Source organism: Dryobates pubescens, chromosome 1 (assembly GCF_014839835.1).
Source record: "Dryobates pubescens isolate bDryPub1 chromosome 1, bDryPub1.pri, whole genome shotgun sequence".
Lineage (NCBI taxonomy): Eukaryota > Metazoa > Chordata > Aves > Piciformes > Picidae > Dryobates > Dryobates pubescens.
In genome coordinates, this window is record NC_071612.1 from 47,896,681 (window position 1) to 47,909,981 (window position 13,301).

Here is a 13,301-nt window from a genome sequence, read left to right on the forward strand (position 1 = left end):
ATGCCCACTCGGTGCCCACTACTCCCGCTGAGACCCACAGACAGACAAGGGGAATGGGCAGCCGTGGCCCTATGTAAAGAGGCTGTGCTTGCTCTGGCTGCGGTCGTGTGGAAGTGGGCTCAAGCAGGAAGAATGGTGTGCTTTGTGTGGAACACCTGGCAAAGAGGTTTGAAAGAGAGCCCTACTTGAAAATTAATAAAACGCTGCTTAAATTTCACATTTTGGGCCTCTGGATTTTGTTGCTGTTGATGGTGTTAGGGCTGTCTGGGAAGAAGTTGTCAGTCTTTCCTGTTCATGTCCTTGCTTGCATGTACGTGGTGCCTCCAGGTTCTGATGCTGTCAATATACTGACAGTGGACAGCTGATGTAGGGCATCACTGTCTGAAGTAGAAGGAAGAGGCATTAAGAAATACTAATTGTGCTTTTGTGAAATACCAGATTCCTTCGGTTCATGTCTGTGTGTTACTGTAGCTACATGAGTTAGTTTTTCAATTTATTTTTTAAAATCTAAATTAATCTGGTTTGCTCAATTCACATTTTATGCTATGCAGCTCAACTGTGTGATTGATTTAAGAAGGAAGCAGCAAGTTAAGAAGTAAAAAAATAACATAAACTAACTTCTGCCAGGGCTTGGAAACAAATGTATGCCTTCTTTCTCAGAGCATCATGGTATTAGAATCCCCACTTCCACTGACTTGAATTGCTGAATGTGTTGGTTGTGGTTTTTTGTTTGTTTGTGGGTTTTGCCCCCTTTTTTTTTTCTTTTCCTGTTACAGTCCAAGAAAAAAGGTCTGAGCTTTGAGGAGAAGAGAGCTCGCATGATGGAGATCTTTTTTGAAACAGTAAGTTACGCACAATTGTCCTGCGTATACATCAGTGGAAAAATAGATCCTAAAAGGGGCTAGATACAATCATAGAATCAATAATGTTGGAAAAGACCTCAAAGGTCATCAAGTCCAACCTGTCACCCAACACCTCATGACTACTAAACCATGGCTTCAAGTGCCACGTCCAATCCCTTTTTGAACACCTCCAAGGACGGTGACTCCACCACTTCCCTGGGTAGCCCATTCCAATGGCAAACAACTCTTTCTGTGAAGAACTTTCTCCTCACCTCAAGCCTAAACTTCCCCTGGTGCAGTTGGAGACTGTGTCCTCTTGTTCTGGTGCTGGTTGCCTGGGAGAAGAGACCAACCCCCACCTGGCTACAACCTCCCTTCAGGTAGTTGTAGACAGCAATAAGATGTAGATGTACTCTCTATATCCAGCTGTGCATTTCACTGATGCCTTATGTCATCAGTGTATAAACTACAGGGACAGAGCCCGATTCATGCAGTTTCTGATCAGGTGACTTGTCCCCAGGTGGAGCTAAGGTGTAGGTGGTGTCAAATGCTTCATGTGCTCCCTGCTCAAATCTTACTATTTTGAGTCTGTTAGCCTTAAGAGGGAAAGGATGAGATTAGTCAGTATCTCATTCCAGTTTATGGGAGGAGGAAGTAATCTGAATGTTAGAAAAGGTGAGAGCAGACCTCAAAGAGGTTACTGGGGAGAGGAAATGTGGAGGTCCAAACACAGACCTATGCTTGCAGTGGTGACATATAATTGTAATGTTTTGCTGAACTACCATGGTGTTTTGAGTACTTTAGCAAAGTGCTGCATCTGGTGCTGATAATCTAACTTGGGCTCCCTCTGCCCTAAGATATTCATAGTTTCAGTTGACACAAAACGTGGTGACTTGAGAGCACAAAAGAACAGGTCTTGTTACAACAGTAGTAATTTATTGCTTAGTAATAATAGCAATAAATTCTCAGAATATTCTAATGAGGGATATGCAGCCTATTAGCCTAACAAAACATTAACATGCAGTGTGTTTCCTGCCTACTGTTGTTGGCATTGATTTAGTGTAAAACAACACCCAGGTTTAGATGCTGCTGCCATTTGGAACTGAGGTGTCTTTTATGTTTTGCACAGAAAGATGTATTCCAATTGAAGGATATAGAGAAGATTGCTCCAAAAGAAAAAGGGATTAGTAAGTGTTTACAAAAATTATTACTCTTTAATCCTTTTTGGGACTGGCCATACCATTTAAATTTTCATGACAACTTTATGATTGTAATAATGGAGAATCATGGAATCCCAGGTAGGAAGGGGCCTTGAGGATCATCTGGGCTCAGTCTCCCCCCAGTTTTGGGTGTTTGCTGCCAGAGTCTGGGGTGGGTTGTTGTTTTGAGCTGGACAGAAAACTGCCTCTAGAGTAGGTCTGGGAATTTTAGTGATCCCTGTCCATGTGAAGGAAAAAGCTAAAAAGGGAGACTAGTCAATGGCAGGGCTGTAGTGTTAAAAGTGACATCAAAAATATATTTCTACCTCTGTTTGCTAGTGTTTGTCACTTAGGGTCAAAATGGGGGATTATTAAAATGTCACAGCTAACCTCAACCTCACCACTAAAATATAGGATGAGGTTTCTCCAAGGCTCTGAGATGCCTGACTTGCAGAGATGCCTAGAAATTGTTACATGTACTCAGGTAATGAACAGAGAATGTAAATGTTTGTCTGTATTGTCACAAATATCTTAAAATGTTAGTTCAGATATACACAGTTGATCTTCTAGTGAACTTTCTGCCTCAAAATAATAACTGGGCAGCTGTAAATCTAAGGGGTTTGTCTTTTGAATGAAGACCTTCCTGATGAGATCTATTGGTTTAGAATTAGGTCCAAGCTTATTTATCCTGTGCTGGTGATTTCCACCCCCCTCCTCCATGTTCCTCATTCTGTTTCTTTCTATGTTCATTGGCAAAAGGGAGCTGAAGCACGATGTTTGTGTGGTTGCCACTGTCCTTGACTAGCATATCTTTGTGGCACTACCAGATTCAATGATTTGTTGAGCAAAATACAGACCTGTGGATATTGCAGAGTAGGTTGTGTTTTTTGTTGTGTGTTTTTTTCCCCCAGTTATGTCAGCAACTAACAGAGGCATTCAGACTGCTGAAAAGGTGTGGTGCTGTCTTGATTGGTTTGACAAGGAACATGTTTTATTGTAATGTGCAGGAAGAGGATGCAAAACAGTAAATGCAAGCAGTAGAACTTCATACTTAAAAATCTGAAGTGTAGAGTTTCTAAAGCTATTAACACCTTTGAAAAGTCCAAATTCATCCTGCTTCTGCATATGAAAGCATTCAGCCACACAACTCAAGCCCTAGTTAGGCTGAAAAGCATCTTGTTTGTGGAAACCCTGACATACTGACATCCAGTCTATAGCTTTCAAAAGATTGGATGTTCCCAATCTGGGATCCCCTTTAAACTTGAAATTGAAAATCAGATACTGAAAAGTACAAATTAGCTCAGAAGTCATTATATCTGCAGCACTTGAGGGTAATCACTCCTTTGCTTTGTAGAACAGGTGTCCTTTTTGAAATGGCGAATTATACCACGTTTTCAGAAATTGTGTTCAGAAATGGTTTTGATCCTTCTGACTGTAGATGACTTTCAGTATTGAAGCAATATATCAAAAGGAAAATCTGCTCCTCCTGAGCCTGTAGACAGATCCCTTCAGTGTCTGTACTGCTGTTAAATGGTTTAATAAGCAGGAAATTATAAATTAATCCATTTTAGAATTGAGATTGCAAGGCAATTTCTCAAGTAGCCTCTCATGAGTTTGTTATGGTATTGTGCTGCAATGTGCACGTGTTTTATGATATTCATGGCTGGTGTTTGCTTAACAGACATCTGGTAGTAGTCTGTACAGAAGAGCAGCCTTTATGTATAAACTGCTGATTTCAAAGAGATTCATCCCTTCAAGTGAAACGTCAGGCATGGTGTTCTCTAGAATTCTTCCAGCTAGCTGACATTATAGTCAAATACTCATGCAGATGGTTGCAGATGATGGCTTACGATATTTGTAGTGCTCCATAACTGAGATGCTGTGCAGTTCTAATTTGGTGTTTTTTCTTTTATTAGCCTCAATGTCAGTGAAGGAGATTCTGCAAAGCTTAGTTGATGATGGCATGGTGGACACTGATAGAATTGGAACCTCCAATTATTTCTGGGCTTTTCCAAGTAAAGCTCTTCATGCCAGGAAGCGTAAATTGGAAGAATTGGAGTCTCAGGTAAATCTGTTTTAAGGAAAGTACTTGTTTACCTGAATGAGTTTGCTTTTTCACTTTTACCACCTCGTCATTCTTGTTTGTATTGCGCTAAGGTGTGCACATGTACATGCACACACAGAGCTTTGGCTCTAAGAATCATGGTATGACATTCTCGTTATGCTATCACATCAGAGAAATTTTGGAGGTGGTTCTTGTCAGAGGTTGAGAGAATTTTTTTTCTACTTGCTGATGAAAGCATGTTACTCATGATGCAAAACAGCACTTCCTTCAAATATTTTGGCAGCATATGCTTTTATGTATTCTATGTAATGTAGACCATTGTGTGGTGATGATGATCTAAAAGCCATGAGAGGACTGAAAATCATAATCCTAGTACCTGTGTCAGTGTTTTCTACTTTTGGCCTACTGTGTTTTCCTCTCTTTTCCTTCTCCTTTCCTCTCTGCTTTTATCAGTAGCTTACTTTGTGAACTCTTGTAATCCTGTATTGTGCTTTTATTAGTAGAGGAGAATAAATTGGTCATGATCTTCTGCAGAAAGCACGGCGTCTTTTATTGCGACGTTGTTCTATTGATCTGTTTTGTTCCTACTTTTTAGGAACTGTCTTTCTTTGTATAATTGGAGTGGAAAAGTATTCATACAATTGGAGTACATGATAACAAGATCAACAAATTAGCTTTGTGGTCTGATTGCACTGGTTTATTCTATGTATTCTACAATACTACTGGCATTTCCCATGCTTGTTTAGCATTATGTCCATTCATCAAAGAGTTATTTGAATTAATGCAAAATTAGACAAACATTTTCACAGACATTTTCTTCAGGTATAGCTCTGGTATCACCATTGCCATCTTAAGTACAGCATTGTCAGCTTCATCCACCTCTTTAAAGCTCCAATTGTGTAAAAGCAAGCCTTTTCCCCCAATCTTGAATGGAAAAACAGTTTGTGAATCTGAAGACCATTTCCCGAAGCAGATTGAGTAGCCTGATCAATGCAGTTGAAATTGCTTGTTTATGCATAGAGTGTAGTGTGACCACTGCACTCTCACTGTGCTGTCATTGCTTGGAAATCTCAGGCATTACTAAACTGAAAGAGTACAATCCACTGTTCTGTTTTAACCATCCTATTAGATCATTTCCTTTTGCCCTGAACATTTTTGTTGCTGATCTGGGTGCTCAAGACCGCTACCTGCAGATGTTTTCTGTGTCTGCTTGCATGGATCTGATGGAGAGAGGAGTGTACTGGTACTATGTCACACACTCAATGCATTTGCTCCAGTTTTCAAAATCAAGAGTAAGACTTGCTAGAACTTCTGTTCTCCTTATTCACTATTTCATGTCATTTTGATGAGCGAGTTTGTAGCAGCAAGGTAGGAGTACTGCAGTTTTCCATTAACTGGAACTGTGTATTGAGAGCCTTTCAGGCAGGTGCTTTGGATGAGTTGTAAAGTGCCACTTGAGAGACATTTTACTGGTACTGTATATATCATCAAGATTATCGACTCTTTACTTGCAGGTTCTACCACTGACTTGCTCTGGTTTGAGTAACTTTTTCAACATCTCAGATAACCTGTTAGAATCATGGATATAAACTGGACCTTGTGTGTACTGAGACTTGGTTAATATCAAGTTGTCCTACTGACAATTTTGTCTACTCCCTTATTGCCTTTCTTTTCAGAACTCCAATGAGCCCAGACGTGAAAAATTTCCTCGATTTACCTGGGCATAGTTGTACTGTTGTCAGGCATGGACTCAATCTGGCATGACTAGGCTTAAATTCCTTTTTATTGCCTGGTAGCAACAATGGACTGATTCCTACTTCAGTGAAGCTTTGAAATGGAACTTAACTCTTCAATGATCTTGAATCGAGTTTCCCAATAAAGTTCCTGAACTTATTAATATATTGACACTAGTTTAAGACTGGCTATTTAGACAGGCTATTTAATCTGCCAAAATGTAAACACCAACTGAGCAACTGAACAAATACATGCCAAAACTCTTACTTTGTTCGTAAAACACTCTGGTGTCACTGTCTTGTTGAACGCAAATTATTTGGTCTAGGGTAATTACTGTTTTTGCTCATACTCCATATTAAAGCTGACTGGTTCAATGAAGGAGTTGATACTTGTTGTCTTTGCCCTTGGGCCCAGTCCCATCATGAATTTTAAAGACAATCGATCGAGTAGGTTTCTGTTATACTCTGATGAATATCTTCCTTGGAACGCCTTGCAGGATCTGCTTAATGTGCTTCACCAGAAGTGTCCAGGGGTTATCTGCAAACATGTGCTGTGCTTTTTTTGTATTGCTACATTATGAAATGTAAACCCATTTGTTGTTACTGATTTAGGGAAGACTTGGGAGTGCTGGTTGATGAGGTGCTTGACATGAGCTGGCAATGTGTGTTGGCAGTCCAAAAAGCCAGCTGTGGCTTGTGCTGCATCAAAAGATGTGTGGCCAGCAGGTGAGATCACAGCGGGTGTTCAGCTCCTTAGTTCCCAACACAAGAAGGACATGTATCTGTTGGAGAGGGTCCAGAGGAGTGGCACAAAGATGATCAAGGACTGGAGCACCTCCCTGGTGCGGATAGGCTGAGGGAGATAGTTCTGTTCAGCTGGGAGAGGAGAAGGCTCTGAGGAGACTTGCAGCCTTTGCAGTACATGAAGGGGGCCTACAGGAAAGCTAGAGAGGGACTTTTTATAACAGCATGTGGTGACAGGACAAGGGCCAATGGTTTTAAACTAGAGCAGGGTAGATTTGGATTAGGCAGTAGGAAGAAGTTTTCTACTATGAAGGTGGTGAGGCACTGGAATAGGTTGCCCAGAGAAGTTGCAGATACTGGATGAGGCTTTGAACAGCCTGGGGTAGTAGGAGGTGTCCCTGCCTGTGGCAGGGGGGTTGTAACTAGGTGATTTTTAAGGTTCCTTCCAACTCAAGCCATTCTGTGACTTTTAAGAGACATGTAGTTAATGTATTGTAATGTTAGGAGGTTTAGAGAGGAAGTCTACTGATATGAACAGTTTTGCAGTCTGTTCCAGTTGAAAGAAATAGTCTTGTTGCAAGCCAAGTCCTGTTCTGAACGTACAAGCTTTTTGATATGTCAGCTCTCTTTAGACCATAAGTCCTTAACAATACTTACTTACATTACCTTTTCTGATGAGAGTGGAAATATTTCAGAGAAGAACATTTTCAGTAGCTGAAAATAACTTAATCTGTTGACAGTGGAAAGGTGGCATTTTCAGTGAATATCTCTGAACATTTTTACAGGATGATAACAGATTCTGTCTGTGAGTTCAAATTAGTTAGTTTAGTGTTTGTATTCTTCTTGTGTGAACACATACTGATTTACTTAAGGGTTTCTAAATCCAGTCACTGAGTATCAGAAAACCTCTTGTCAGAACATGCAGGGCAGAGGGAAAAAGTAAGCTATTGTACCATTTCTGTTGCTTGTTGCCTTTCTTGGATCATTCCTGTGTACAGCTTGTGGCATGCTGAGAGAAATGTTTTCTTCCCATGTCTTGTCCAGGTAACTTGTTAGCTATATGAGTTGATCTCTTTCTTAAGCAGTTAAAAGCCAGAATCAAGGCACCTTACTTAAAGCACAGGTGTAAAAATCTAGCAGTTCATTTCATCATGCAGTCACATTTTTTTACCAGGAGGCCTTTGCATGCTGAGGGCATGGGTAAATAGGGAAAAAAATGGGGTGATCCCAAATGCTGAACTCAGACATTTGAAAATAACACAGAAGAGCCAAATAGGCTTTTCCATGATGCAAATTCTCAATATTATTTCACAGCACTGAGGCTTAGATCTGACAGGTCATGCCTGCTGCAGGACCTTTTTGCCTGCATGTGTTGGAACTTCGTGTTTTAGCCAAGTTGCTCGTAGCTCTTCCCATCTTGCAGTGCATGTGGCTATAAGGAGGCTGGTTTAGGAACTGTTCATGGAATTTTTTTTTTTGTTTCAGAGCTTTTAGTGGTTATTGAGCCACACCCCAGCTTAGACTCTAATTATTCATAATGACGAGCAAGTCAGTTTTGTCTAGATGTTTGAAGTTGCACCTCAGAGTGGTTGTGTATACTCTAGATATTTTTTCAGGAAGGATTTATCATGTCATCAGCGTGATCCCCTAAGGCAGAGATATGACAATTAAAACCAATGCTTGAAACAGAGGTTGGTTGGGGTTTTTTGGTCAGGAATGATAGGACTAGGGGGAATGGAACAAAAATAGAAGTGGGTAGATTGAGACTGGATGTTAGGAAGAAATTCTGCACCATGAGGGTGGTGAGACACTGGAAGAGGTTGCCCAGGGAGGTCACAGAAGCCCCATCCCTGGAGGTTTTTAAGGCCAGGCTGGATGTGGCTCTGTGAGGGTTCCCTGCCCATGGCAGAGGGGTTGGAACTAGGTGATCTTTAAGGTCCCTTCCAACCCTAACAATTCTGTGATTCTGACATAGCTTCCCTCTCTGCCACATCTTTCACTTGCCTTTGTGGGGGCAGGTGTCTTATCAGGGGCACTAACCCCTGCATTGACACATATGGCAAATCTTGTGCTGATCTGATTAGGGATTTGGTGCTGCTCCCTAACCCAGGTTTACTGTTACTTTTCCTGGTTTTCTGAAAAGGAAGAGCAGTGAATTTCTTTAGTTTGTGTAGCATTTGCTGCATTTTTTTCTCTGTTAGCACATGAGGTCTCTTTAAAGCCTGAAGGGCTGATGACTCTGTAATCCACAATACTGTGAAGTTATAAGGAGTGTCCATCTCTCCAGCATGGTGCTCACCATAGCCAGTGTGACTGGGGGAATCTCGTCTGGAGTTGCACAGGGCAGGTTTAGTACTGATGATAGAGAGCTTAAGGAAAGCAGAAGCAATTTCAATGTCCTTGGTGACATTGCAGAGTGCCTGGCATTCAGTATGACAGGGGATATATGCCTGAGCCATAAGGTCATAGAGGATTGCCACAGCATAGTATATTATTTTTAACAGCTAGGGATCTGAAATACCAAAATCACAAGATGTCTTGCAGTTGTTAATGTAACTATCTACTGTGAGCACTGTAATTTAGTAGCCTGGGGAAATACCCAGTTCACTTCCTTTTCCCAGTCTAGTTTTGTGATGGTTCATTTCACTGTTCACTTTGAAACAATTTCATACTTTTGTTGTTCATTGTCACACCTTATTTCTCATGACTGCATTTTTCTGTATCTTTGGGTTATACTTTTGTATTCTCAGGCTTTGCAAGGGGAAGTTAAATAGTCTTATAGCTGTTGTTCTTTCTAAGACAGAGCAGGATGGTGTCTCTTTGTACTAGAACAAAGATTAAAAAGTCTTTCTAGAGCAGGCTGCAGGGTGGACTTTTTTTATGATGTTCCCTGTGCTCACTTAAAGATCTGTGTGAGAAGCAGAGGCTTATGGAGAGCTTCTGGTATTCCTTTTCTTGTCTCCCATTAAGTATTGCATTGAGCCAGTAGTAATTAAGATGGAAGGGATTAGTTGATGTTTCTTTCCTTAAATCCCTGCCCTAGGGTTGGTAAGAAGAGGGATTTTTGCTTCCTATGATTCATGTTTTGAGCCAAGGGGGGGAAAATAGAAGTCAATACATACTAACTCTCCTTTCACAGCTAGATAAAACAAAAAAAGCCCATGAATGAAGTTGTCAAGAAGATAGTGACTTCACATGTACCAAATTTTGTGTCCTTATGAGCACTGCAATACAAAAAGAGGAAGGGTTTATTTTGTATGAAAAAGACTCAAGGAATGGGGAATGCTGTATTAGGAATTACTACTTTTTCTTTTTTAAGAAATGCACATTGAAAATAGTTAATGGAAAAATTAATCATATTGGTGGGTAAGCTGGCTTGAAGCCTCCTCGAGTTGTTTGGCAAGAACTGAAAGGAAGAGAACTGTATTTGTTCAGAATGTGCACAAAAAGCTTTTGAGTTTTAACCAACAGAAGTTTCTTTCAAGATACAGCTTGGTTTATTTCTATCCTTTTAGACAGGTGTATTTCCCTCTTCAAATACTCTTACTGGATTACTGCATGAAAAGTTGCTGAGTAGAGACTGCTTGAGGCCACTGCTTGAGCACAAGCAATTTCCACATTGTTAGTTAGAGTCAGCAGCCTCCTCCTTGATTCTGTTGACTCGCCCAATTGTCAGGGTATTTTGGCACAGTTTGGAGATTGATTCTGGACTGCAAGTAGATAAAACTGTTTGGAGATGACTGGTTTCAAGTAATCAGTCCTGAACTAAAGCACAAATCCATGGAGCTGACAGATGTTCAGTGAGGGGTAACAGGCCTAATGATGCCTGGAGTCATGTAAGGTTGCTGAAGATGCTGGATAAGTATTAGTATTAGTATTGACCCTGGCTGGTCAATCCACCAGGGAGAGTCTGTGTAGCCTAGTGCTGTGAAGCAAGATTTTTGTATTGCTTCATACAAGTGTCTTCAGTAGATGGTGTATCAGCCTTTAAGAGCATTCCTTGTGTACCTTAGGTCTCTGTTCCAACTGTCAACCACTGTCCATGGCTTTGAATGCAAGGTTTCACTGTTTTTCTTCCTTGTGGCTGTGATGCACTATCCTTAAGAGGTCCAAGTGCAACACCTTTGGAGTCTGAATGCTTTTCATAGAATGGTTTATTTTTTGGGTGCAAGATTTACACATTATGGTCAATTGAATAGCTGCAGTAATTCAGTATCCAGTGTGTTTTTTAAAATACTTTTTTTCATTTACTAAATGTAAAGGACTTGCATGCATCAAATGTCCTGAAGTTTATTGTCATCTTAAGCTTTGCTGAAATATGTTTTAGAAAAGCCTAGAGAGGTCTTTTTAGTATGTATTTTATGAATGTTAGGGAATAGACAACATAGTTCAAGAATTGTCCTGTAGGACCAGAGAAGTGCATCTCTACTTTTGCAGCTAGTGTATGTGACTTGTGTTAGGAATTGTTTGTTTAGACATTTGTCTGTAATATGTGCAGTTACAATTTAATTTTATTAGATTGCAGATGATGTAGTAAATTGTCCCTTTCCAGGAAAAATAAAAGTCTCAATTGCTGAAGAGTTGTCTCCTTTCATGCCCCTTATAACGCATAGGCAGGATCTATAGAATCAACAAGGTTGGAAAAGACCTCAGAGATCATCAAGTCCAACCTATTACCTAATACCTAACACCTCATGGCAAATAAACCATGGCTTCTAGTGCCACATCCAGTCCTTTTTTTAACACCTCCAGGGATGGTGACTTTACTGCCTCCCTGGGCAGCACATTACACACTGGCCAATTACTCTTTCTGTGAAGAACTTTCTCCTCACCTCAAGCCTAAACTTCCCCTGGTGCAGTTGGAGACTGTGTCCTCTTGTTCTGGTGCTGGTTGCCTGGGAGAAGAAACCAACCCCCACCTGGCTACAACCTCTTTTCAGGTAGTTGTAGAGAGCAATAAGGTCTCCCCCTGAGCCTCCTCTTCTCCAGGCTAAACAACCCCAGCTCCTGCTGGCCACACTATTTCTGATTCAGGCCAGGATGCCATTGGCCTTCTTGGCTGCCTGGGCACACTGCTGGCTCATGTTCAGCTGGTTGATATGGCAGTCTTCCCATATCTATGCTGTGCCTCCCTTTTCTCCCTCGTATTTGTGGGCACCTTATTTAGCCTTCTACTTTATTCCCTGGACTGGCCTGCCTGGTTTGGTAATCTGCTGCCCCAGTCTGCTGGTCGATTCCATTCCCTTCTGGGTCACTTGTACATAGTAGAGTCTCCCAACAGAGGCAATTAGTGACTCCTCCCTGTGTTTAGCCTTCAGGCTTCCACTGACCCTCACATTTTGTTTTGAAATAAAGGACTAGATGCATAAAGAAATGCCTGACTGTGAAGCTGGTATGGTATGACCAGCTAACTTCATACCATCCAGTGGGAGCTGTAGCAGTAAGAAGCATCCTAAAAACAAGAGGAGGCTGAGAATTTTTATCATATAAACACTGAGGATGTGTTGATTATATCTGTGCTTGTTTGTTGATCCTGTAAAGCTTATTCCCTTGATCAGTCTCTTCGAAGATGAAAGTAAATTTTTATTTGAAAGAGTCCAGAGTTTTTGTTACCTCTTTGCACCTTGCACTTGAAAAATGCTGATGTCTTGAAACAATTCTGAATTTACTAAGTCCTAAAGTGTCCAGCAGAGAATACTCTTCTAATGCTGTAACTAATTAGAGCCTTCTGGAATTATGTTTAGTAGCATGCTACAAAGCCCTGGAGAGTATGCTTAGTTACTGCTGTCATGGCAGGCTTCTAAAAATACAGTGCTCTGGAGGGTTCTGTTAGAATTAAGCAACCTCATAATTTGGTGTTCATTAGTTGAATTTCATGCTTTTCCTTTTTACTAGCTGTTAATATGTAACTAGATTGATGGCAACTGTGAAGTGTAGGTTTTCCTTTCCTGCGTTCTTGATGAGCACAAGCAAAAATTGGCATGAGTTAAGAGCAATTTAAAAAACCCCAGCAGCCTGGCTCTGTGATAACTCTAAAGATTATAAAGTAGGTTTGAAGGAAGAATCCTACTCTCTTAAAAAGGGTATATTATTACTGTGCCTCAGGAGTGTATTATATGTTCATACTGATATAATGCAGGAAGAAACATTAGCTTTTTCTAACTTTTTTTTTTCTGTCTGTGAAACTAACAATTTCTGGTTTTTGGGATAATATCACAGAGTCTGCCTTTCCTTTTTGAAGAGGCTTGCATCCTGGCTGCTAGCTCCACTCCTGATATTGCAATGAAGTTGTTCATCTAAAGTGCAAAGGAATTGGGAATAAACACAGGGCTCTCACTCCAGAAGCCCAGTCAAATCTGGCACAGATGTAGTCCCATGCTCTGCACATCTCTCCACGCCCCACAGCAGGCATGGCAGCTGTGTGTGGACAGTTCAGCATATCAGCAGAAACCCAGCATCCCAAGAAATTTTAAAGGCTTAGGTATGTTCTGCACAGTCTGACAAATGTGTAAGTTTGCCTCTGCTGTAAGGGGGTAGGGTGGAAGCAATACTGCTTTCAAAGCTGGATCTGATGAAGACAATTAGTTGTAACCTTATTTAATTTGGGTGTTCACTTTCACCATGAAATCTTGTTATTTAAGCAATATAATATTATTGGCTTTAATTCTTTTTTAGAAAATTAGCATGCAGTTCTGTAAGTCTCACAACATAGCACTTT

General features: G+C 40.8%; 1 protein-coding gene across 1 annotated transcript in view; it reads left to right on the forward strand.

Moving 5' to 3' along the window:
- The window catches only part of MND1 (meiotic nuclear divisions 1), a 39,762-nt gene continuing 26,461 nt past the window's right edge, over nt 1-13,301 (forward strand). Inside the window, exons 1-4 of the mRNA XM_009898348.2 lie at nt 1-135; nt 777-842; nt 1,972-2,029; nt 3,958-4,106. Coding sequence (XP_009896650.2) covers nt 1-135; nt 777-842; nt 1,972-2,029; nt 3,958-4,106 — 408 coding nt within the window. The remainder of the gene's footprint in view (nt 136-776; nt 843-1,971; nt 2,030-3,957; nt 4,107-13,301) is intronic.